Source organism: Peromyscus californicus, unplaced genomic scaffold, assembly GCF_007827085.1.
Source record: "Peromyscus californicus insignis strain IS unplaced genomic scaffold, ASM782708v3 Scaffold_20__1_contigs__length_68692818, whole genome shotgun sequence".
Taxonomy (NCBI): Eukaryota; Metazoa; Chordata; class Mammalia; order Rodentia; family Cricetidae; genus Peromyscus; species Peromyscus californicus.
In genome coordinates this window covers 6,726,854-6,754,564 of record NW_026294503.1, presented here as the reverse complement: position 1 = coordinate 6,754,564, position 27,711 = coordinate 6,726,854, and the positions used below count along the sequence as shown (strand labels likewise).

Here is a 27,711-nt window from a genome sequence, read left to right as displayed (position 1 = left end):
AACTGACCATCAAAGTGGTGGTCCCTGGCCTCCACATGGGTGCTGTGGCATGTGTATGCCCACACACATACACTCACAATAAATAAATACATGTTTAGAGATGTCCATATAGGAACATAAATTGTCAGGTTTTACTTTCATTTTTCTGTCCTCTGTTCTTCCATCTTTCTTGCTTTCTTCTTTTTTCTTTTTTTTTAATTGACTTTTGATTAGCAAAACTCATTTATGACGGAAGTCCAAAATGGGTCATTTTAATTTCAAAAACAAAAATATATTTGTAAGACAAATTGCTAGATGGTATTATTAATAAAAATTCTGCAGCCAGATATTGGGGTGAAAAACTGAGAGATCAGAGGAACAGAACAAGCCGCAGACAACCTCACCTCACCCATACCTCAGTCTCCAAAGAGACCTACTTCCTGTATACCCACGACTATATGCCTTTCAGTTCTGCCATCTCATTTCCTCTCTCCGCCCAGCTACATTACTATCTGTCTGTCTGTACAGACCTCCAGACCTCTATGGTTAGTGCTGGGATTAAAGGTATGTACCACCATGCCTGGCTCTGTTCCCAGTGTGGCCTTGAACTCACAGAGATCCAGATGGATTTCTGCCTCCCGAATGCTAGGATTAAAGGCGTGTGTTACCACTGCCTGACTTCTATGTTTACTGTAGTGGCTGGCTTTTTCAACTCTGATCCTCAGATAAGCTTTATTAGGGTGCACAAGATATTGGGGCCACAATATATCACCACATATATTTAACATAATTTTATTAAGCAAATCAGCAAAGAGATTGCAGAACTTTATAAAAAATGTATTTAATGAATCATGAGTATAATGTGACTCCTCAAGTATTTACTGAAATAAAAGTTAAAATCTCTATTTAAGCGTTGTATTTTTCAAATTTGGATTCCTGTGTCCCAAAAAATCCTATACAGATAATTAAAACACTTCCTCAAAGTAAATAAATGCCATATTGCATGAAAAAGTTATCACGTACAACAATGAAAGCAAGTGACCAATGCTAAAACTAACACCTTACTACAAGAGACTTTAACTTTTGTTGTAAGTGGGAAAAAAAAAAACAAAACCCTACAATAAAACACAATAATAGGGCCTCTCAACTACAGCTCTGCACAGAAACTTACACTATACTTTAAATCAATGGATGAAAACAAAGAAAGAGTGAATGAATACTTCCAATGATCAATAATCATAACAGCATATGAGAATATACAAAGAAAACACCAAGTAAAAATATTACTGAAATTTTCAGCCAGGTTTGGTGGTTGGTGTACCTCCTGAGTCTCAGCACTTAAGAGTCAGAGACAGACAGATTTATGTGAGTTAGAGGCCATCCAGGTCTACAGAGTGAGTTCTAGGCCAAGCTGTGGGTACACAGAGAAAGCCTATCTCAAAAAAAAAAAAATCCCAAAATTTTCATTGCAGAAAATAATCTAATCTACAGGTAGTAACAGTATTTCGTTAATAACTAAGGTTATAGGACCTTAAGAGAAATGACTTTAAAAGTTATTTGTCTTACAAAGCCATACCAAAAACAAACAAAATATGCAAACAGATAAACTAAGATTTTGAAACAGTCATTGAAATATTATATAAGTCTTCAATGATAAGAAAAGAGAAAACTTCTACAACCTTTCTGAAAATTCTGAAATTCAAGTAATACAATTTTATATTTTCAGAGAAATTCTTAGATAGAAAACTTTTATAAATAGTAATTTAATGTAAAATAATGCTATCAAATTGGAGAATCTAATCAGTTCCTAATGACTACAACTTCTATTGGTACCTTTCACAGCTTTGGGCTTTATACAAAGAAATAGGATCAAGACTGCATTATTTTGTTCCATATCTCAGTTTATTGTCTACTCAAAGGAAATTACCTTCAAGTTAATAGGTAAAAATGCTGTAACGATGATTTCTACCTTACGTATTTGTTAGAAGGTATCTACTGACTTCAAAAACTAAGCTCAGTGTCTAGGGTTGGTGTCCAATGGCAGACAGATGTGTGCTTGGCATGCACAGGGCCTAGAGGCTAATCCCCAGTATCATAACAGAAAAAGAAAGAGGGAGGGGGGAAAGGAGGGATGGAGAGGGTAGGGGAGGAGCAGGAGAAAGAGGGGGGCTTCACCAGAGCTTTGAAAACTTGAATGAACAAGCATGATCTAGCTGGGGAGGTGGATCAACGGGTAAAGTGTTTGCCACAGCTAACTTGTCTATCAATCAATGAGTTCCAAATAAGGTGGAGAGTAACTGACCTCTATATACACACACATGAACAAAAGAGTCCATAAAATATGTTAATGGGTATGGTAAAGTTTATAAACTCAAAGCAACAATTCAGTTTCAGAAAAATGAGATTAATTTGTCAATGATAGTGTTATTCTAAAGGAAAATTAAGACTAGACAAGCACTGTATATAGCTGAGGGATGATATCAATATTAATCCTTAAATAAATTAAATTCTTAAAATATCCATATATATAACATCCATTTATGTTACCGGAAGAAATTTCAACATTACATCCATCAATGAAAACCAAATGTCAAAAACTATTACTATCTATGAAGTAAAACTTGAAGATAAATTATCAAAATCCTAATAGGACAAAAAGAATTCCCATCAATCTTTTGCAAAAAGATTAAGGGTTTTCCTGCAGGTTTTACAAACTGCCTGTATAGACTTTCTTATAAGTGGTAACCAACAGGAACCTGAAGAGATCATCAAAAGAAATTCTTGGAAATATATGTATCTGTTTCAAAAACAGACAAATAAGACTAGAGGTATATTCTTGGAACTCAGCTTACCATGCCTTTTTAGATATCGAAAAGATTTGATTTTTAAAATGTTTACAATTTAATATTACTATCTTCCATAATACCCTGCATTTTTGCTCATAGCTGAAATACAAAAATGTGATATTTTTACCTAGTCCATATTATTCAATAAAACTACAAATCTTTTTTCCTATATATGGCATGACATGAAAAAGGCTTGAGAGCCCTAACATAACCTAAGGAAGCATAACTATCAGTGGAAAGGGGAAAATGAAGATTTTATTTGCATACTAAGACCTCTGTACTTTTCATGGGCTTTGTCATACAAACGACTAGAAGAATTAAGCTTTATTGACCTAAGGCATCTATAATACATAATGAATAATTTCATGTGAATCTACAGTAGTACTAATTATGTATCCATCCCTAAGACAATAGCTACTTATTATTTTATGTGTTTCACAGTTCTAAAGCAGGAATTTCAGTTAAATAATGCATGCAGGTGGCACTGATACTTTACGCAAAGAGTTCTACGATCTGATTTTGTATACGTAATCTGATATCATCAATAAAGACTACAGTGTTGGTCTTCCATAATGCACCTACAACAGCAAAACAAACATGTCACTTCTTCCCTTTAAATATTCTTTTACCTGTACAGTGTCACTTTAACCCCATAATTGCCTTTACTGTGACTCCAAAATACAAAAATCTCTGGAAAACAAAACTCTCTTTTAAGAAAATCCTTGACTTGCATGTAAATGTTCATCCATTTCGATGGAGATAAATTAGTACGTTTTACTGGATGTTGCTGTCCTATCTCTACTAAGAATAACAAGTTACATGGTCTACACACCTTTGCATTTCTAAAGCCCAAATTATATGACTCCTAGAGTATATTGGCATCAAAATTTCAGTTTAGGGATCATAGACTTTTGCTTTTATCATTTTATAGATTTTAGAAAGCTTAACTGATTTGTTCAAGACAAAATGTTAGTTATATAAACAATAGAGCTGAAATTCTAATAGAAATATCTAAGTTTTATTTTTCTATGTCTACCCAAGACTGACCAAAACTGAAAACAGCTTCTTCGATATCAAGCAATTTCATTTTCCAGGGCTGAAAGACAGCTCAGTAGCTCAGCGAGTGAACTGCTTGCTTTACATGCGTGAGAGCGTGAGTTCAGATCCCCGAATCCACAGAGCCAGACACGGCAGCCCACAACTAGTGTGACCCAGTGCTCCTGCATCAGGACAGAGGTGGGGACGAGAGAATTTCTGGACGCATGAGAGACAGCCAGACTGTCTTCCGAAATGTTCTTACAGATGAGAACCTGTCTCAAGGTGGAAGGAGGGGGTAAACACTGGAGGCTGTCCTCTGACCTCCTCATGCATGCATGGTATACCCGTGCACACATACAGAAACATGCACACACATATCATACACACACAGAGAGAGATTTAAAGACTTCCTGTTTTCTATACTAGCTTGTATAAGCATCAATTAATACAAATTTCCCAACTGTTTAATTTGTATCGAACCTTCACGAACCTTTTCCGGCGGCTTGTTTCTTCTGACAGCTACTGTTCTAAGCACCGGCTAGGCTTACTGTACAGTACTTTAACTGTACAGATCCAGAAGATAGGCACACCATTTCCATGTCAATGCCATTCTTATAAAATTGTAAAAACTACAAAACCAGACAAATTTTGTAAGGGAAATTATAAGTAATACCCTAGATACTGCCAATTTTTGCAGTATCAATTCTATCAATACAGGGATATTTCCTGTTCTTCTTCCATGTAATAGGATTCCTCTTCTCTACCTTGACTTAGGTGTGATCATATAACCTGCTTTGGTCAGCAAAATGTAAGCAGAAGTTATGTATGTACATCTGAGAGGAAACTTTAGGAGACAACTTGCAATTCAACACAGTTCCCTTTTGTTCGGCTCACATCATTACAGAGAGTGTGTATACAGAATAGCCTATGCACTGAATGATAATGACAGACTAGAGCGCCCCAGTGGCCGAGAAAAAGAATCATGTAGCATGAAAAATAAATCAATGCTGCTTTAACATAAGGGTGTTTGAGGGCAGCACAGTCTACAGCACAGTCAGCCTATTAAAATGTACCACTGCCTCTCAGCTCCGAATCTACCTTTCTTTACACAGCTTTTCCGACACTCTCCTTTGCCAATGGCACACTGCTCAGCCTTGTCAGTAGAGGGAGCCATGGTGACATCAAAGGAAGAAAGGGTGTCTCTCTCTCTCTCTGAGGCTGTGCAGCTTTTGTTTACATAGCTGCCTGGAGCTTATGAATACCCTGTGGGATTAGACCTCCTTGTATGCTTCACCAGCACCTCACAGGAGATCCTTCCAGCAAAGTGAGTGACACTCCCACCAACAACTTCTTAGCAAGTCTGACTGACATGCCAGTAAGCCTCCCAAAGAGCCCCTTGAGGAGCACAGCCAGCCTCTCCACCAAGTCACCCAGTCTCTGCAGATGACTTCCTGCTTTGCTAACGACAAACTTTTTGGTTTGCCCTAGTCTAGCACACACGAGCACAGTGGGCCAGCGCTACAGCTCCACAGTGGAGGCCGAGTCTCAGCCTCAGACACAGAAGAAGGTGCTTCTTCCATTGTTTTGTTGTTGTTGTTGTTGTTGTTTTGTCTTGTTTTCTATTGTTAATAGCCCCTCTATATTAATGTATCCCTGTTCAAAATACTGTTATCACTTCCGTGTTCTGACTAGACTCTGAACTTTAGTCTGCTCTAACATATACAACGTAAGCTGTAATATGAATGTATGTTAGTGTTTGGGGATTATTTGTTCTACTTTATTTCACTGCTAATGTCCATGACTGTCAAATGGACTGATCATACTCTAAACATGTCTATGCAGCTGAACTCACAGTACATACACAGTACATCTTTTCATTTAAACACACTTTGCTAATAATTATAAAAAACAAATAATACATAAATATATACTTTATTTTAAGAAAAGGATGACTCCTCACAAAATACGTCAAAATATGTAATGCCCAGACTAATGCAATCATCTGTTTCCCAGCTTGAGGCTCTACTCTGTGGAGACTGCAGGACAGGCGTTTGAAAGCTATTCCTGCACTCTTCTGACTCTGGTCCATCTGCACCCTCTGCCTCCTGCTCCCCACCACGTGCAGGGGCCAACACCAGGTGCTACTGGCACCACTGACCAAGACAAGAAGCTCTACCTCATCCACAGCCTGTGAGCCTCTGAAATTATAAATGAAAATCAATCTTTTCTCCCTTAGGTAGCTTCTGTTAGGTACTTAGTCACAGCGATAGGGGAAGCAGTTAACACACATGAAAAGGAAAACCATATTGTAATGAAAAGTTTAAATACAAATCTTTATTTGCACTGCAATATAAAATACAGGCTGAGCCTTTAACATAACCTTCATATAATGAAAATACAATAGTTGGTCATACATCAATGACTCTACTACTTCAGCTGTGTTAAAATGATCTCACACTCTACAAAAATACAATTATTGGGCTGAAAAGATGGCTCAGCAGTTAAGAGCACTAGCTGCTCTTCTTGAGGATCTGGGTTCAATTCCCAGCACCCACATGGCAGCTCACAACTGTCTGTAACTGCAGTTCCAGAGGATCTGACACCCTCACACAGACACACATGCATGTGCATAAATGTACAACAATGTACATAAAATACAAATAAATAAGTCATAAAAATACAATTATTGACTAAAATACCTATTTAGGAAGAGTACTTAATCTTTACACTCAGAACACCAAACAATTCATAATGCTTATCTTCAACTCCTCCACCCCATCTCTAGTTAGACTAACTTTTTGGCAGGGAGGCCATCTCACTACGTAGCTAGCCCTGGCTCAATACGAGGTGTAGCCTTAAAACTCAACATGTAGGCGAGAGGGAAGAGAGGGATCTGTGAGTATGTAAAATTTTATTAAAATTAATTTTAAAAACCTAACATGTAGATTGTGTGAAGACTAACATTTTAACTCAGAAAGAAACTCCTAAGTAAATAAAAAAGTGAAAATCATATTGGTATTAATTTGAGAATGATATACTATTATAAACCCAAGAAAAAAGTACACTATAGAACATTATTTCATAATGTAATCTCTGTCTTAGTTAGGGTTTTTATTTCTGTTAGGAAACACCATGACCAAAAAGCAAGTTGAGAGGAAAGGGTTTATTTGGCTTATAATTCCACATCACTGTTCATCATCAAAGGAAGTCAGGACAGGAACTCAAACAGGGCAGGAACCTGAAGGCAGGAGCTGATGCAGAGGGCGTGGATGGGTGCTGTTTACTAGCTTGCTCAGCCTGTTTTCTCATAGAACCCAGGACCAGCAGCCCAGGACTGTACTACCTACAATGGGCTGGGCTCTCCCCATCAATCATCAATTAAGAAAATGCCCTACAGGTTTGCCCAAAGCCTAATCTTATAGAGGCATTTTCTCAAATGATGCTCAATACTCTCAGATGACTCCAATTTGTGTCAAGTTGACTTAAAACTATCCAGCATAATCTCATTCTGAAATTTGTCTCAGGATACAAAAAACATTTTAAAAACTAAAAATAAAATTGTGTACTTTATAATATATATATATATATATATATATATATATATATATATATTATATCATAGCAAAGGGACTGGAGAGATGGTTCAGTGGTTAAGAGCATTTGTGCCTCTAGCAGAGGACCCAAACTTTCCAAGCCCACAGGGCAGCTCACAGCCAACTGTAACTTCAGTTCCAGGGGATCAATGACCTCTTGCGGCTTTCATGAATAACAACACACAACCATGGTGCATATACACACAGGCAGGCAAAACACTCATAAAATAAAAATAAGTGTGTGTGTGTGTGTGTGTGTGTGTGTGTGTGTGTGTGTGTGTCTAAATTTATTTCCACTGGTGCTCAATAGAGAAACAAGGAGAATGACTCCTACCTAATAAAAATTGTTCTGTACTAATCCCAGGAATATGTGAACATGGTTCCTTTTGTGGCAAAAGGAAATTTAAAAATGTGGTTAAAAGAAGAAGATAATATCTGGAATATCTGATATAGGCAAGCACAATCTAATCACGATAATCCTTGGACAAGAAAAGTCTTACTCATCTGAGCAGAAAGAGATGAGAGAATAAAAGAACTGTGAGAGTCGTGACATCTTATGAAGAATACAGTCAGCACCTACTGTTGGTTCTGAAACAGGGCAGCATGCAAGAGACCTCCAAAAGGCAAGGATACTCCTTAGACAACTGCCAACGAGGAAGTGGGAATCTTAATTCTATAAACAAAAAACGAAGGTGTGTATGCCTATACATATGCGCGTGCGCACGCGCGCACACACACACACACACACACACACACACACACACACACACACACACACACACACACCTGTTTGGGCGACTGAAATGAGCAAGCAGATAGAGCTTCCAGAGAAAATGCACCCCTGCCTTCATCTTCACTTTAACCCAGTAAGACTGCGTGAGGTTTCTGACCTGCGGAACTGTACAATAATAAATGTGTGTTCTTTCAAGCCACTAGGGAGGAATACTGTTTAACTTTGGAAGATCTAAGACTTTAATCATGAATGTAACACCATCTGTGCAATAGTTGTTGAAAGTATTTGATGATAATTTCTATAGCTGTCAATGTTTTCTTCATAACTAATATATTTATTTAAAAAAACATGGTGTACATGATATTTCAGAAATTTTTTAGAGCTTTGCAAGTATAAACTCAATTCCAAAACAGCTTCTGAAGTGCATATTATTCCCATTTTATGAATAGACACACAGAGGTAAACCAAGTAACAGTGTAGACCCAGGCTGTCTGACTCCAGAGTCCAAGTACTTCTGTTCTTTCTGCTTTTGAAATGACAATGTGAGGGGAGGGAAATACATTTCAGTCATAAAGATCTAGATACAGGGGACAGTGAGTTGACTCAGCAGTTAAGGAGGACGTCCTCCAGAATCCTGAGGACTGGAGTTCTAATCCTGGCACCTAGAGAACAAGCCAGGCACCCCAGCAAATGTCTAAAACTCCAACCCTGAGGACAGCAGAGGGAAGGGTCACTGGAGCCTGCTGGCTTCCAAGCCTAGCCTAAGTGTGAACCTCAGATTCAAGGAGAGGCCCTACCTCCAATAGGAAAGAGGGACAGAAGAGACACCTGCTGCCCTCTCTGGGTCTCTATGTGCAAGTACAGACACAGACTCGTGCATACGCTCTCACAGTCTTTGACAGACACACACATTAGTAAATAAACAAGTGTTTGTTAAAGTATCTAGATACAAACCTGTGTTCTATACTTACAAGGTTCTGTGACCTGAAACCTAGTGTATAATAAATACTGAATGAATATAATTCAACTCCTACAAGCCCACCAGTACAGTCAAAGCCAAACAAAACTTAATGGAAGACAAATTCAAAATAAAAACTGAACACCTGGGGCTGCAGAGATAACTCAGTGATTAAGAGGATTGAACAGTCTTCCAGAGTACCCAAGTTCAATTCCCAGCACCCACCTGGTGGCTCAAAACCATCTGTAACTCCAGTTCCAGGGGCTCAGACATACTCTTCTGACCTCTTCAGGCACCAGACACTCATGTTATACACAGACATACATGCAGGCAAAACACCCATGTACATAAAATAATTTTTAAGACACGGAAGAATGTTAAGGATTTTAAAATATATTTGTCTGTGTCTTAAAGAGCTAAAGCATTATTAGAGGTTGAGTCAGAAGAGGTAAACATGAAAAATAAACCTATTTAGACATGAGTTATAATTTAGAAATAAATAAGCAAATCACATTAAAACTTCAAGACAGGGACTATGAAGACGACAAAAAGGCAGATTTCAAAGATATTTGAAAAATATGACTAAAAAATATTTAGTAATTGGCTATATTAGTGGCTGAAAGAATAGAAGGAAATCAAAATGATCCTTCCACCTCCAAGTCTTACTTTAAAAATGTTTAAATGTAGCCGGGCGGTGGTGGCGCACGCCTTTAATCCCAGCACTCGGGAGGCAGAGCCAGGCGGATCTGTGAGTTCGAGGCCAGCCTGGTCTCCAAAGCGAGTTCCAGGAAAGGCGCAAAGCTACACAGAGAAACCCTGTCTCGAAAAACCAAAAAAAAAAAAAAAATGTTTAAATGTGCCTGGCACTTCCCTGAACATAAAAATAAATTGTTTAATTAAAAATATTAAGATTTAGTCCACAGATTCAAATAACTTAATTGCTCTAAGGAAAACAAAGGTTAGTAATCACTACTGAATATCAGAAGCACAGAAAAATACAAAACACCATGGCAGCTGAAAGGAAAGACTCTGTAACTGACAAAATTATTGAGTCTCATCAGAGCAACGGAGCTGCACAGACAGCCCTTCATCAGGTAAGGAGTCAGGCTACACACATAACAGAGTCCAGAATGTAATGACTAAAGAGACCAAGAAGATTGTCACGGTTATGTCACTGGTACATAGAGTGAAGGAGACTCTAAACACCTACAATTGTGACCCATTATTCACATTCTTTAACTTGTCAGTAAACAATGGGGTATCAACCCAGGCTCTACCAGGAAAGAAACACTATACTGAAACTGAGAAACCAGGAGTGTTGTATAAGGACAGTTTACAGATGTGGGGCAGGGATTAAGGAAACCAATGGGGGCGGAGGTGAGCCTGGACAGTAATGCTGGAAAGCATTTTCAAAGCCAAAGGAGAAAATGTGTGTGGACAGACTACCTGTGGATTGAGTACAAAGATAAAGCTACCCGGCCGGGCGATGTTGGCACACGCCTTTAATCCCAGCACTCAGGAGGCAGAGGCAGGTGGATCTCTGTGAGTTTGAGCCCAGCCTGGTCTACAGAGCGAGTTCCAGGAAAGGCGCAAAGCTACACAGAGAAACCCTGTCTCGAAAAACCAAAGGGAAAAAAGAAAGATAAAGCTACCCACAAACACATGGTATGGAAGAAGACTATGAACAAATATTATGCCCACATTCTCTTCTATCATTCTACTCTGCCCGTATTCCACATTGACAAAACCTAAATGAAGTTTGAGAATAAGGGAGCCATTTGATACAAACCACATAAATTAGCCTCCAAAAGTATGCCACATAGTGAAGGAAAGTGGAATAGATGGAAGAAATATGTAACAAGCATTGATTCCAATAACATTCAACTGTATGCCCTTAATGTCTGCTGCAATTAACTTCCAGTTCCTATCAAGCTTCCTTACCTTCAGTTTGGAAACAGAATTCAACCATTAGCATTAAACCTGGTGAACTTTTAACATGAGGTTTCAATACATTCTAAAACCAGTCTTTAGAGGTATGTATTTCTGACTTCTCATCAAGTCTCTGTGTTGTATATGCTTCTAAAGCAAAACACCTGTCAAGACCTAACACATGAACTAGCAACTATAATTCTCCTTTAGATTAAATTGGAGATCAAATGTTTATGTTTCACAAATTCGTGTCTTAAAGTCTACTTCCTGGGTGTCATGATAATAGGAGGTGGAGTACTTGACAAGATTTTATGGGTCGAGCCTCCACTAAGATCAGTGGCCCTATTTGGAAAAGAAAAAGAAAAGGCACTCCAGAGCTCCTGTGCCCTCAGGCCATGTGAGAGCACACCAAGAGGAAAGCCACACACACACACACAAACCAGAAAGTAGGACCTGGGCCGACAATGACTACATCACTGCCTTGACTTTAGACTTTCGCAGAAACCTGTGAAAAACTAAACAGAAATGAATTTATTTTTCATACATTTCTGTTGATTATAAGCCACCCAGTTTATTATGATTATATCTACCCAGACAAACAAGGACAGAGTTCAGCATAGTAATTACCAAGTAAGTGAAACAGACCCGTCCTTAGAAATTTTGTTCACTAATCCTATGACTGAATTAAGACTTAGCTTAGACCATACAATTAGTGAAGAGCTATCAGCCTACAGTAATAGAGTTTGGTTCCATGAGGCCGAGGAGGTAGTTCCTTTCTTAAGGCTTCCAGTGCAGGAGCACACACCAACCATCCTAGCACTCAGAAAGTAGAGGCAGAAGGACCAGAAGCTCAAGGTTAATCTCAGCTACACACCAAGTCCAAGGCCAGCCTAGAATACATAAGACCCTTCAGCAAATAAATAAACAAACAAACAAACAAATATATAAATGGAAGGACTTCTGTAGCTAACTACTGCACAGTTATGAAATGCAAGCTTTTTCAAAGTTAAATAACAAAAAGTTATGGTGGCATGCACTTTTAATCCCAACATTTGGGAGGCAGAGGCAGATGGATCTCTATAAATTCAAGGCCAGTCTGGTCTTAAAAATTAACTCCAGGCCAGCCAGGGTTACACAGTAAAACCTTGACTCAACAAAAACAAAAAATAGGAAAAAAAAATTGAGAAAATTTGTATTAGCCAAATTTAGAAAAATGATAATAGACATTCCAACAAAACAAGGTTATATTACTCATAACAATAGTTACAACCCCCCAAATTGCAATGATCTAACATCCAAAGCCTATTTCTTACTCATTAAAAGCTAGTGGGAACAGAACGGTATAGTCATCCACTAAAACTCAGTGTCACATGAACCTATCCAGATGCAAGAAGAACTCATAAAGGGAGGCCAGAGCTAGGGGCCATGATGTACAGCAATAACTTTCTGAAAGAAAATATAGATCTTTGATGAACATGAACACCTTGCCATCTCCATAACAAAATTCATTTTTGACAGAACAAGCATTAATTAATTCTTTCAGGCTAAAGACAGCTTTTGGGTAACAGAAATTATGTGTGATAAAACAGGCTTTTCATCTATGCTCCTGGGAAACAAACTATTAGAAAAATCATAATAGACTTCTCACATGCCAACAAAACAAGATGGATGTGAGCATCATCTCCATCTGTCAACTAAATACCAAAGCGCCAAATACCACTCTGATTATTCTGCTACCTAACTACACTGCTTACTGTAGTGTTTTTTCCCAGTCTTACAAGTCCAGAAGCCTAGTCACAGAATGCAGGAAACTGCCATCCTATCTTTCCCTTCCAGACAAACATAAGCTTAATTGGAAGGAAAAACTGTTAAAGGCAGATGTGAGTTGCTGTGTGGGAGCCGAGAATCAAGCCTGAGTCTTCCCAAGTAATCCTAACGCTGAGCCATCTCTCCAGCTCCCTAAGCGGCCTCTTTGACAACTCTACTTCCGATCCTATTTCTGAAATTTACACCATAAGATCTAATGAGCTTCCTCTTCCTTTCATAATACACATTCTATAATTCTGCAATAATTCAGTAATCTAGTAAAAAGAGAAACAAACTTCATTAACTCCAACATTTCAGTTCCATAGCTAATTTCTTCTATTTTTCTAAAATTCATCCATATCTTCAAAATTCTCACAGAAGTATAAATATATACCTGACAGAAATTTATTCTAGTTAAACCTAACATATAAACAAAGACAATGTCATAGTTTAAAATGTCCAAGAATTGAAACAAAGCCAGAGGGTGAGAAATTCCTGAGACTCTCTTATCAATGGGAATAAGGAATGTTTCATAAAGAAAGGACCAGAAGTTTTGAAAGACCACATAGCAGCCAGGCTTGATGGCACACACCTTTTACCCCAGCACTCTGGAGGCAGAGACAGGTGGATCCCTGAGTTTGAGGCCAGCCTGGTCTATAGAGTTGAGTTCCAGGACAGCCAGAGCTACCCAGAGAAACCCTGTCTCAAAAAAAGAAAGGAAGGAAGGAGAGAGAGAGAGAGAGAGAGAGAGAGAGAGACAGAGAGAGAGAGAGAGAGAGAGACAGAGAGAGAGAGAGAGAGAGAGGAGGGGAGGGGAGGGGAGAAGGGAGGGAGCAGAGGGAGGGCAGGGAAGGGAAGATCTCCAGCAGAGAAGTTTCCATGCTAAGATATAGCAGGGTTCTTTCCGATTAAGAATAGCTCACAGAGCCCTAACTGACCTCTCTCTCTCTCTCTCTCTCTCTCCTCTTTTTTGTCTCCTCTTCTTCCTCCTCACTTTTGGTCAGTTTTTCTACTCTATTTTCTACCCCGCCAAGACATTACAAGTTACAGAGTTACTTCTCTAACTCATATTCATTAGAGAAAACTGAGAAAAACTAAAGCAATAAAGGAAGCTACTGTGGGGCTGCTCCATCAGAAAAACACCAGTCCTGGGACCAGCCAAGTCCAGAGCACTAACCATCACTGAGACGAGCAGGTTTATACGGCAGTCAGTGAGCAAGCCCTGCGTCTTACAAGGCAGCTTACCTGACTCTCACACACAGCTGTCCAATCCTGGAAATTCTGGATTCTAACTCTTTGAAAACTTTACCTTGGCTCTCTACTATCTAATTTTATAATTTCATCATTTATCACCTGGATTACTGAAAGTCTGCTAACTGGTGCCCTTGCCTCTAGTTCTACACCTTCTCATTAATCATCACTGTAAGAGTATTTCCCAACAAAAGTCTAATTATATTGTGTCACTGGTTAAAATCCCTTCCAACTGCCATGACGATGACACTCACATCCTGAGAACTGACCCTCAGCCTCTCTCGTCTCCTCTAATAACTCATCTCCATTTAAAGCACATGCTCGGCTGAACCGTTCCTTAACCATGCCCTATATGCTACACATCTGTTTCGAACAATCGAAGAATTCTTTGGGTTAGGGAGATGTGAGAGGGTTTTTGCTTGGAATAGCTCCACTGGCCTGGATAACATCTACTCATCCTTTGGGACACAAGAGAAGTCATCCACTTCTCCATCTGCATATGTCCCCGAGGCATTGTACTCAGTGGCTGTCTAGCAATTGCTATACAGTATTTTAGGTGTAGTTCATCATTTTTCTTACACTGAATTCCCTAAGGGTTAGCTGACAGTGGTTAAAAGTATCTAGATACCCAGAGATCTCTGCATTTCACTGGACACCAGAGAACACTGAAGTCTAGGAGTGAAATCTCAAGATATTTTAACCAGGATAAACTGGTACTTTGAAACAACGTCCAAGAAACAACAATTTATACGATTAGTCTGAATGTTTTTTACTATGGTTATTATGTACTGAATACACCTTTACTGTATTTTTCATGACATTTTACATTATTTTGTCTTTATATGAAATGGTTAGTCTCAGACGTTTTGCCTGTGAAAGGCATAAACTATTTCTACCCAATACATTTTGTGTGAGCCAAGTATAGTGGTACACACCTGTTAGGCCAGCACTCCCAGCACTCATGAAGCTGAAGAACAAAGGTCATTAGTTCAAGGCCAGCCAAGGTTACATATCAGCACTGGCTCAGCAAACAGAAGCACTGTATGAAGAAGATCTGATGACCTAAGTTTGTTCCCCAAAACACTTAGGATGGCAGAAAATAACCAACTCCCAAAGGTAGTTCTCGGACCCCACATGTGCACCACGGCATATGTGCACCTGTGCTCAGACAGACATGCACAGACAATACATGAATCAATTATTTCATATTTTTAAAGGCCTAAGGATACAACGATCTCTCAGCTATAGAGTGTCTGCCTAACACACACAATACCCTAGCTAGGTTCAATTCCTGAAGAAAAAAAAAAAAGGCATTCTGTACATTCAGCTCTGCTACACACAATGGAAATTTGTGAATGATCAAAAGAAAATTTTTAAAGCAAAATATTCCTTAATCCTAAGTTTCTTACATTTTAAAATGATATATCATTACAATTTTCTATTTTCTGGTGAAAATGGATAAGCTAAGTTTAAAAACAATTCCAACTGTACAAATAAATAATTATAAAATATATAAACTGCATTATATATGTCAACTTCCAAGTAAATTAGGCATAAATTTTAAAACTAAATTTTATTTCAGAAATAAGTATACTATTACAAGGCAATCTTTTTTCTTTTAATTATTAGATTTAACTTTAAGTATTCTCTAAATAATAGTGTTTAGTCTATGAAAGTCAATAATCTAGCAGAGTAGGCAGACCATAAATTGGGAAACATAGAAGATGCTCTAATAAAGGAGAAAGAAGAAACCTGGTTAAAAGCATGGTCAGAGAAGGGGTCTCTAAACATGCATGTTTTCAGGGAAGGTTGGAAGGATAAGAAAGACACGATCATACACACATTGAGCTTTCTGAGCAACAATTTTTTTTTTTTTTTTTTTTTTTTGGTTTTTTCGAGACAGGGTTTCTCTGTGTAGCTTTGCGCCTTTCCTGGAACTCACTTGGTAGCCCAGGCTGGCCTCGAACTCACAGAGATCCGCCTGGCTCTGCCTCCCGAGTGCTGGGATTAAAGGCGTGTGCCACCACCGCCCGGCTCTGAGCAACAATTTGAAGATGGGCATTCTAAGTTCTAACAACCAGGCTTCAGACTCTTGTTTATAATAGGAATAATACAAATAAGTACATATTTGGTTCAATAACATAATGAAAAAGTAACCACAAAGGATAATCACAAAGTAGCCTACACAATTAGTCACTTACATTCCCTCTGGCAAGCAGTATTTGGTATTCATATTATTTTCACTACTACCCCTTAGTTCTCAGACTTCCTAAAAACTGAATATTGAGGAGAAAACTGCTTCCAAGTCCTCATACTCCCTCACTTCAATCCTATGCTTACAAGTTATTTGTCCCTTGAACCCGGGCATTGGTGGCACACGCCTTAAATCCCAGTACTCAGGAGGCAGAGGCAGGTGGATCTCTGTGAGATGGAGCCAGATCTCTCCAGAGCTAGTTCTGGGACAGCCAAGGCTACAAAGAAACCCTGCCTATAGATAGATAGATAGATAGATAGATAGATAGATAGATAGATAGATAGATAGATAGGTAGGTAGGTAGGTAGGTAGGTAGGTAGGTAGGTAGGTAGGTAGGTAGATAGATAGATAGATAGATAGATAGATAGATAGATAGATAGATAGATAGATAGATAGATAGATAGATAAATGGGACAGCCAAGGCTACAAAGAAACCCTGTCTATAAATAAATAAATAAATAAATGTCCCTCTAAATATTGGCTTCCTACTAAACAAGAAATAAATCTCTCAATCCCTTCACCCACATCTGTTACTAAAACATTTTAAGTCTTAAAAGAGTGTTGTCTGTAATTAGTAGACAAGAATGATTACTTGTTGCATACCTACACACTCAGGAAACTCAGTCAATAATGATCAATCCTAATACACAGCTAGCATAGTTTCGAAAACTCAGAGACTTTAATAATTTAAGCAAGAACTTATTAACCAGTGAAGTTTTAAGAAACAACTAAGTTGGTCCATCACCCTTGTCTCCACTACCTCTTTATTTACACAGTATAATTGTCCCTTTTTTAAAATGTACTGTCAACTGGAATATATTACTAATTGTTCTCTTACTTTAAAACATAGAATATAGATTAAAATTTCTTTATACACTTTCTTATAAAAATGCCAAGCTATTGTTAGAATACATCTGAATCCTTAAACTAAAAGTTTCCATTTTAGGCAAAGGTAATGGATATATTCACATGGTGCAGTGATCATCTTTATTTAAAAGTCTTTATGACTCACTATCATTCATCTGGCATGCTATGTAGAGAGAGACACAGACAAACAGGTAGACAGGCAAACAGATAAATATTAGCATAAAGAAGGCCATTCTAAGCTGATATCAAATCTAGAAGCCATAAATTTCAACACATTTTTAAAATCCTGACCACTAAAAAGGGATGAGAGGATGAATAAGGTCCTAACACAAATATATGAAGAGCTTCAACAATACACTAAAAATCACCAACAGTAAAGGAAATGTAAACGATCCTAAACAAATGGAAAAGGCTCTCACTCTCATTGGTAATAAGAAAACTGCAAGTTAAATCTACAGTGGCATATTTATTACTGAAACTCTGACCAAGCTTACCACACACTGATTTGCCAAGGAAGTAGGAAAATCTCCTCAGGATATGTGATTTATACATACTTCCTCTACAAAAACAAATTTGGTAGTATTTATGGAAGTTTACTGACTCTTTGTAAGAACAATTTTATTTCTAAGAATTCGTCCCAGAGATACAGTCTGATACATTAAAAACAATGTATCAAAGTACTGTGTCTAGTGGCAAACCAGAAACAACCTAAATACCTAAAAGTATGGCATTAGTTAAGGAAATTACAAAACATTCAGAAAATGGGACAGATACTGGCACTGAACTGAATGTAGAAATTATTTCCTAAAAAGCAAAAATACAGGACATACTCATACTTTTATGTTTGCATACAAGCAAGGATATATATATGGGTGGTGGTGGCATGCACCTTTAATCCCAGCACTGGGGAGGCAGAGGCAGGAGGATCTCTGTGAGTTCAAGACCAACCTGGTAATGAGTTCCAGGACAGCCAGGGATACACAGGGAAACCCTATCTTGAAAAACAAACAAACAACAACACATACACAAGAAAAAAAATGCATGTGTGTGTGTGTGTGTGTGTGTGTGTGTGTGTGTGCATGCGTACACACACATATAACTACACATGCTTATATACACATACATCTCTTGGTGCCTAGATTTTATTGTACAGAGAACAAATATGCTAGTAACAATAATTGCACATGGGTAATAAACTGGTAAATAAGATATTTTGTAACAAAAGTATATATTATCTATTCAATAAACAATTTTATAAATTAACTTTAGAAACTCATTATAAAATTGTAACACTAAAAAATTAAAATTGGGTGTGGTGGCACACACACCTATGATACCAGCCCTCGAGGCAGAGGCAGGCAGATCTGTGTGAGTTTGAGGCTGTCCCGGTCTACATGGTCAGTTCCAGGACATCGAGGGCTATGTAGAGAGACTATGGCCCAAAATAAAATAAAATAAAAAATCTAGCCAGGCATGGTGGCACACACCTTTAATCCCAGCACTTGGGTGGCAGAGACAGGTGGATCTCTGTGAGTTTGAGGCCAGCCTGGTCTACAGAGTGAGTTCCAAGCAAGCCAGAATGACAAAGCGACACTCTGTCCCAAATATAAATAAACTAAATACAATAAAACATTTAGAACTACTCATACATGTACACAAGATGTACTTGTTAATTTAATCTATCAAGAATGTGCCTTATTCTGGTTATTCAGGGGGCAAGTTGCCCTTTTAACATTAATAGGAAATCAAAGCTGAATATGAAGACGTAATATAATACACACCTTCTGAAACACACAAATAGCTAGATGTGGTAAAACAATGCCTATATTCCTAGCACTTGAGATTGGGAAAGCAGAGGCAGACGGATTGTGAGTTCAAGGCCAACCTGGGTTACAGAAAGACACTATCCAGTGGGAGGTGCGGGGGAGAGAGTGGGGGCGGGATAGAAAAAGTAGGAAGAAAGGAAAGGAAGGAGAAAATCATTTCTGTGTTCAAAACGCTTTGTATAAAAGACTATGTTAGGTGTATAATAAACCTCAATACATATCTACTAGATACCTTTCTATTTGATTTTAGTGGCTTTGACTTCTTGATACTTTACAAAAAAAAAAAATTAAAATCACATGAAAACAAAAACAAAAAAGACAATAGAAGTACAACAGTCATTAAATAGTTTTTCTTTCAAGAACTGATTCCTCATTTTCCCACAGAATGAATGAACCAACTGCACTGCAGTTCTGCTCAACGTTTCTTACTAGGCACCCACTATGTGTTAAGGATGCTACAGAGCCAAGTAACACAACGGTGACTTCTCAAGACTCAAAACTGAAACTGCCGCAGGGATTTGTGTGAGGACTTTGGCTTGGTTTTGGTTTGATAATTAACCAGGGGGCTAGTGAGATGTAAAAATGCTTTGAAAATTACAGTAGCTCACTCACATGTAAGAGAGCATTGTTTGATTGACAGAAGGCTTCCTCAGTATGTGTATGCATAGCTGGGCTTGAAGGAATCACTAATAATGAAGTATGAATCATTTTTAATTATTCAGGCTCCTAAAAAGAGAGTTTACTGTAGTGGCCTCAACCTGTTTTGATGGCTCACCTTTCTTATTGAAAACATCTCAGGCATAAACTTTTAATGTATGCATTTATTCATAAATTATATGCATTTTAGTATTAGCTAATCTATACTAAGTACTAATGGGGCACAGTCTATTTTTTTCCAAAGACAGGACTATAAGTTTTAGTATGTTCTTCTTGCATTCCAGCACATCATCTTGTGATGCCCTTGGATACAAACATCTTACTTTGCATAATACTTAGTATGAATACTGAAACTTACAGATCACACAAAGTATTTTATCCAGTTTTCAATTGCTTCACACGTCAAATTTATTTTCAATGTAATAGTTTTAAAGTATTAGATATAAGTCTGAATTTTGCTTTACTTCTCTGTGCCTATGACCTTCTCTCAGAAAAGATGCTAGCATACAAATAAATGATAGCACTACCAAGAAATAAAAGACTGTTTACCCATGAGCTGGTTAATAGCCCTAAACTTTCAAGGGAAAGATTAGTCACTTACAACTATCAGTACTATTTTTTTTTCCTACAGAGCACACTGTTATCCAACACCCAAGACCAGGAACATATTATTTAATAAATGGTCCAATTCTTCAAGATGATTTGCCTCTTGTTACTGTAATTCTATTATAAAGTTTACTCTCAGTTTCCTTGTCTAATCTCATTTTAAAAGTATGTTAAAGAACATTTAAAACTATGTAAGTACTTAAATCTGAATCTACATTTTTCATTGATGTGATTTCACATATATGGATATGTTTAGAGAATGTGTCTACCTAAATAATGTGAAATAAAGGGACAAACATATGTATTTGCAAAGTATGTAGGTTTACTTGGAGGAGGACATACATATAGTTGACCTGAAAAATCCTTTAATAACATCTATCCAATAAAATACAATGTTCATTTTGAGCAATTTTTAATTCAGCAATCAAGTCTTCTACTAAATGTCCATATATTGAAGCAGTAAATATAGAACTATATAAAATTAACTAGCCAATAAACACTATGATTTAATCTACTATAAATAAAAACCTGTTTCCATTTAAATATGTGGGTCAAAGAAATAAAGCCATATTTTATTTGAGCATCATTTTGGTTACACTAATTTTTAACAACTACATTAAGAAATATAAATTCATATATCTGAATATAAAATTATAATGGTCAAAAGTTTAGCATTATTAGTATACATTAAAGTTAAGCTAAATTATTAGTATGTTCAAAGAGCTTTTTAAAAATATCTATATTATTTCGTAGTTTAAGCTTATTAAATTACTTAACTTTTTGTTCATATCCTATGTCCATTGATAAGTCAAATTCCCTAGTAATTATTCAAATCTAAAAGTTAGTTTTGAAGAAGCAATTCTCAATTTCAGTTAAGATGTCAGGACTACATTTGCTCTCTTTTTCCCTCATTACTTTGTGAGAAAATGCATATTTTCCTAAGATACATACCTACTTGATATAAATTAAATATGAACACATGTACAATAGACAAAGTGTGTTTTCATATGTGAAAGAATACTGAATTCAACAACCTGTTTTCAAACTAGGTGGCTGGAGGTCAGAATGTTATTTCTTTTCACAGAGGAAGTCTACACTTTTAACTGTATGTTTCTACAGAGATTATGGGAAAGTGTATTCGGTGACTTGCAAAAAGAACTGTCCCTCTTTAGGCACATACAGGTTAATTTTTTATAGTGAGTAACTCGTTTCAAGCAAAAAATGAAAAAAAAAACGACTTGGATAAACATTAAAAGGTTCCACATCTAGACAGAGACTTTCCCGAAGTAACCGAGATACCAAAAATCACAAAACATTGAAAAGCAAACCTGTGGGCACAAATCTCAGCTACCCTGCAAAGTGACAAGGAATCCCAAAGCCAAGGGAAACTCGGTCTGGACAGTTCCCTGGTGCTGAAGTCACACCGCCTCTCAACCGATGTCTGGCTGCCACTTTCACGCCTCCCACCCGCGGCAAAAACCCCGGGCTGGCAGGACTGTGGGCACACAGCGTAGAACTTCGCGGGCTAGGGAGCGACCCGCACCGCACGGAGGGCGGGCGCCGGCGCCCGCTGGGGATCACCCAGATGGACTAGTTGCAAACAGGGAGGACGGCGGCGGCCGAGGGCAGGGTGTTAGCACCCGCCGCGGGGGAGGGGCTGGAAGATGGCGGCGGCGGCGGCGGCGGCCGCACACCCACCCGAGACGCGGCCGCGCTTAGGCCCCTGGCCCGCGCCGCCGCCGCCGCCTTCCCGCCCGCCGCGGCCGTGGGCAGCGCGCTCCTCCCCCCCCCCCCCGCCGCCGCCCGGGGCCGGGGGCGGGGGACAGAGGCGGCCCTGGCGGGCGCGGGACCAGGGACCCCGGCGGCGCCCGCACCCCGGGTCCGGCCCGGGGAGCACCTGTGCACGGCCATATTGGATTCGGCGCCCCAGCCAGGGCCACCCGCGCGGGGGCGGCGGGGCAGGAGCGGGGAACGCGAGGAGCCGGGCTGCAGCCTCGTCCCCCGGAGCCCCGGCGGCCCGCGGGGAATGGGGGGGACGACGCCGGAGGGCGCCCGCCGCGGCGAAGGACGCCTCCCCGAGCTCGCCGCCGTCACCTCAGCCGGCCTCGGCGCCCTCCCTCCGCGACACACACCCCCGCGGCTCCCACAACTCGAAAGCGACCCCGGCGGCGGCGGTGGCGGTGGCGGCGGTGGCGGCGGCGGTGGCGGCGGCGGGCCGCAGCCCTCGTGGCCCCCCGCGCCGCCGGCGGGAGGGAAGGCGGCGGTCCCCGGCGCGCGGGCGGCCGCGGGGTGAGCGGCCGAGGGGGGCGGAGGGAGGGCAGGGCAGGGCGAGAGGCGGGAAGATGGAGCCCGGTCCTTACTTGAGCACGGACTGCTCCTTCTCCTCTTCTTTCTTCTGGCGATCCATGACGGCCAGGATGATCTTCCTCTCCTCCTCCGTGAGGTGGCTGAGGTCCGGCATCTCGGGCTGCGGAGGAGGCGGAGGAGGCGGCGGCGGCTGCGCGGCCGCCGGGGTGGGAGCCGGGCGGCCCCGGGGCCCGACCGGAGCCGACATGTTTGGTGGAGCCGCACCACCCTAGGGAAGCAGGGAGGCAACTCCACGGGCAGCGGCGGCTCCGGCGCGGGCGGCTGGGGCAGCCTCCGGCGCTGGGACCAAACCATGCAAATCAATGGCCTTCAATCCCAGGCGGCAGCCCCCCTCCCCCAAGAAAGGAAGCAGGGGGAGGGGAGGGCCGAGCTGGGGGGGTCGGGCTGGGGGGGGAGAGGGAGGGCTGAGGAGTGCGCTCGGGGAAATGTTCCTTCTTCCCGGGGGCGAAGGGCTGGCAAGTGAGCGGTCCGCGGGAGCGCGGAGCTGGAGGCCCCGACGCGGAGTGCGCCGAGCGGCGGCGGGGGAGGGCGGTGGAGTAAGGTGGCGGGGACGGCCGAGGGAGGGTGGGGTGACTGGAGGGAGCGGGAGGGCGGGCGGGCGGGCGGCGCGCGGGCCGGGGCGCGAGTGGCCGCCGGTGGCCGAGCGGGAAGCGCCGCCCGCGATGCCCGACCCCCTGGGGAGTCCCGGGAACTCGCCCCGGGGTGCGCCCGGGAGGCGGCGTGGCCCCGGGGCCGCGGCCGGGGGGAGCGCCGGGAGGGGAGTGAGGAAGCGGCGCGGCTGTCTGTCCCGCCGGCCAGGCGGCCGGCCGGAGGGAGGGAGGAAGCCCGCCGGGGAGCGCCAGGCGCGGGCTGCCGCAGGGGACCCCCGCCCCCACCCGGCCCGAGGCGGACGGCCTTCCGGCCCGCGCCCCGCCGCCGCCGCCGCCGCCGCCCGGACCCCAGCGAGCTCGCACTCGCGGCGGGGCTCGGCACGCGCCCGCCCGGGGTCCGCCCGCTCACTGCGCCGCCGCCGCCGCCGCCGCCCGGTGCGGCCGCCTCCGCCCTCCGCCCTCCCTCCGCTCGCAGCCTCTTCCCCGCGGGGCCCGCGTCGCCTCCCGACCGCCCAGGCCGGGACTCGCTCGGCCGGCAGCTGGTCCCCAGCACCCCCCCCCCACCCGGGGCTCACGGCCCGGGAGTGGGGTGGGGACGCGGGGGAGCGCCCCGAGGTGCGGGGCTGTGGATGGAGGGGCCGTGGGGGCGGGGAGCTGCCCGGGTGGCTGGAGCTGTCCCGGGCGGGGTCCTGGAATCCGGGAAGAGCCGAGCAGGTGGGTGTCCCCGCGGGCTCGGGGACCCGGAAGCGGGCAGAGCCGGAGGAGTGACCCCAGGGAGGGTGTGAGAGAATGGGGAGCGCTCGTAGGGTCTCGGGCCGGGACCAGGGCGGGAGGAGTGCGGAAGTTCTGGAAAACTGGGCTGGCCAGCACCGAGAGGCACTGAAGGGAGGACGCTGGAGGCGGAGGGGACGGTCAGGGTTTGCCTGAGGCTTGGGGTGAGGGGGAGACTGGAAGGTGTGCGGGCAAAAGGATCAGATCTGCTCCCCAGAGCATGAGCTGGGACCAAGGGTTCGGCCTCTTTGGCCCTTTCCTGCCGCCGGTAACTCTAGAGAAGCGAGAGGAGAGCCTTAGCCTGATTTTAGAAGCTTGGAGATGAGCTCCGTGAAAGAAGAAAAACGCGCCCCGGGAGCAAGGAGGTGGCCGCCACCGGTGCCGGCTCAAGGAGAAGCCAAGAGCTGCCCAGACCGCTCTCCCTGGGGGCGGAGCGAGCCAGATGGGGGTGATCCGGATCACCCCATCTTCCCCTTCTTGGCGCTCTAGACAAGTGCTTCGGATGGCAAGGTTAGAGTGTGCGTGCGTGCGTGTGTATGTACACACCTCTACCACGCCTTCCACACTCGCACCGCTTAGTACCAGGCCAGATCATGGGCTGGCGAGTAAAGCCTCCGGGGTTTGCATTGTATTTATGTGTAGTAAGCTCTCTCTCCTCCTCCCTTTGTTCCCCAGATACCTAGCAGCTGACTAGTCTCAATTTAAGAGAACTGGGAACAGACAAAGCGGCACTAGATGGCTCTTGTGATTTCTAAGCTGAAATTTCTATGTTGTTTTTCTCCATGCTTTGTAACTGGATAGAAGAAATGGAAAAGTTTGCTTATGTTTTGTTTCGTATTATTATTATTACTGCCGATTGCAACTACCACTCACCTGTTTTCAACCAGATTCATAATCCAAATTATTTTCACTGCTTTGGAGCTGGGCAAAACAGATGAGATATGTATCGCAATTGATTTAAATATCTTATAGTTAAAGAATGTTTAAGCTCATCATAAAGGAAATTGAAGACTGAGATCAGGAGATTTATAAATATGGTAAATAATAATAGAGCTGGAACTAGAATCTAGATAAACTTAGTCCAATGTGGTTTTCAACCTTACCACTTGAAGATGACATGTGTCGCTTTTAAAAACACCTGAGCCCAACCCTGGAGCAAATGAATCAGTTTCTGAAACCCGAGTCGGGGGTATGTTGTGGAAGTACCCAGTACCCCAACTGGCTAATGGCTTGTGAAGGGTGAGAGCTATACAGTCTAAGGTAATGGTGAAGAAAGAACACAAGACTGAGAAGGAAGCAAGCAAAAGGAAAGACTTGAGAAGAACGTTGAATCGCTGACCTAAAATTCCTGTGTTAAATTTGCTGTGCACACACTCCTTTGCTGCCATGCAGTGACAGGGTCCCAGTCAGTTGGTATGCATACTTACAGCTTTAACCTAGGAAACACCAGCCACCAATGCCACGGTACATTCTCCTTTAAACGTGACGATAGCACTATAAATAATAATGTTCCACCTTATTTCTGATTCCGTTTTTAAAAATACCATCCTCTAAACCCTAGGCAGCATCATCGCAACAGGATCAGAAACCAGAATGTGCACACACTGCTGAGTCTGAAGATTCTGAGGTTAAAATAACTTAGTTACTTCAAATACATAAAATGTGGACTTGAAAGCAGTCAGACTGGAAAAAAATGTGGGTTGCTTTACAGCAGAGGGTCACCTTCTGGGACCTACATTATTTTCTGCAAGTCGTATAGCTTCCTGAGGTCTGTGTCCGCTACCCCCCCCCCCACCCCCGCCCACCACTGCCTCACCTCCCTGGATGAGCCAATACCAGCACTTAACACATAGTAGGCATGAACCTGAATCTCTGCCACAGCCCGCATCCTCCAAGAATGTGAGTGGGCTGCCTGGGATTTGCTGTTTGGGCGGTTTGTTGTTGCTGTTATGCTTTTTTGTTGTGTTGTCTTTTACTTACTACAACTGAATTTTTTTTTAGAAGTGGAAGTACATACAATTCATCTGTCATTAATCATGTACCTTTACAAAGTAAAAATTTGTCGTAATTTTTGTATCACACAGATAGACTATATATATGCATATATATCATATAGAACTTTAAAATGATCTGTAACCTAGGTGATGTACTTTAAAAATACCCAATTTAAGATAGGATTGCTATGCTTGTAATAAAGTATCCTTACAAGGCTTTGGTTTTCCAAAATATGGATCTTAGAAATAATTTGTTTTGTTCAGGTTTTGTGTTACTTGAAATGTTAGTCATTTCTTACTATGTCATGTATGGACATGTCCCTCGGTAGGTGAACACATGTGTAATAGACTCAAAATACAATGTTCTTGCTTAACTTGAGAAGGAATTGCCCTTTATTACTGAATTTGGGTTCTTGTAAGCTTATGACCCCTGTGAACTTTCCTTTTGCATAATTATAAGGACTATTTATAAGCTATAGGTAAGTATTAGGAGGTATACCTGAAGTATAAAGCTATAAAATAACCACATTCTTTAAATGTATCGAGGCCTTTGTATTGTGCTACAGAATCTGGATACTTACAAGACAATCATCTGTACTCTCCGCTGCATCCAGTTTGTCCTAACAGGTAGAGAGAGCTGCTTCTGTCCTTGAAGTTCTGCATGGTGAGCAAGCACCCTGGGCTGTGTATGTGGCCTGGTGGGGGGCACTTGGCTGTGTTCTGGTTGGTTTTCATCAACTAGACACAAACCAGAGTCACCCAAGAAGTAGAGAAGCTCAGCTGAGGACTCGGTTCCATCAGATTAGACTAGTGGGGGGCATTTTCTTGATCTGTGATTGATGTAGGAGGACCCAGCACATGGACAATGCTAGCCCTGGGCAGGTAGTCCTGGGATTCATAAGAAAGCAAGCAGAGGAAACCAATAAACAGCATTACTCCATGATAACTGCTTCCATGAGTTCCTGCCTTGGCCTCTCCGATGATTGACTATAACCTGTAACCCATAAGCCAAATAAACCCTTTTTTCCAAAAGTTACTTTTGGTCAGTTACTTTTTATCACAGTAACAGAGACACAAAGTAAAACAGAATTGGTACCGGAAGTGGGTTTGTGGTGTTGAAGAAGCATAAGCTTGGGCATTTGAAGGCTTGGTCCTCAGTTGGTGGAGGCTTAGTTATGTGCAGCCTTGACAGATGAAGTATGTCACTAGGCGCAGCTTTGAGGCTGTAGTCTCATCCTAACTTCAGTTCGCTTGCTCACTGCCTGACCCACCCCTTTGTGTATTCTGTAAAAGATGTAATCTCAGCTTCCGCTCCTGAAACCATGCCTGCTGCTCCGCATTGTATTTCCACGTTATTATTGACTGCTAGCTCTCTCTACAACCATAAGCCCAAATAAACTCACTCTTAAGCTGCCTTGGTAATGGTGTTTTATCACAGCAACAGAAAAGTAAAACAGCCCGAATGTGTGAGGCCCTGGATTGAATCCCCAGTAGCACATGGGCAGAAAATGAGCAAGCATCCTAAAACCACTCAACCCCATACAGGTCAAAATACTGAGATGACTCCCTGCTCTGTTCAGTACCAGTTGAACTTATCCGGTCTGCAAGTTCCATTTGAACCCTAACCTCATCACCTAGTTAGTACT

General features: G+C 41.9%; 1 protein-coding gene across 38 annotated transcripts in view; it reads right to left on the bottom strand.

The window, feature by feature from the left end:
• Rims2 (regulating synaptic membrane exocytosis 2) overlaps positions 1 to 23,102 on the bottom strand; it is a 490,233-nt gene extending 467,131 nt beyond the window's left edge. For 11 of the 38 annotated variants that reach the window (XM_052747655.1, XM_052747658.1, XM_052747661.1 and 8 more), the window contains exon 1: positions 22,704 to 23,101. In XM_052747655.1, coding sequence (XP_052603615.1) covers positions 22,704 to 22,897 — 194 coding nt within the window. In that variant the 5' untranslated portion in view covers positions 22,898 to 23,101. Of the gene's footprint in view, positions 1 to 22,703 lie in introns of all 38 variants that reach the window. The other 27 variants (XM_052747701.1, XM_052747672.1, XM_052747677.1 and 24 more) reach the window with 7 other exon arrangements.
• Positions 23,103 to 27,711: the final 4,609 nt, after the last annotated feature.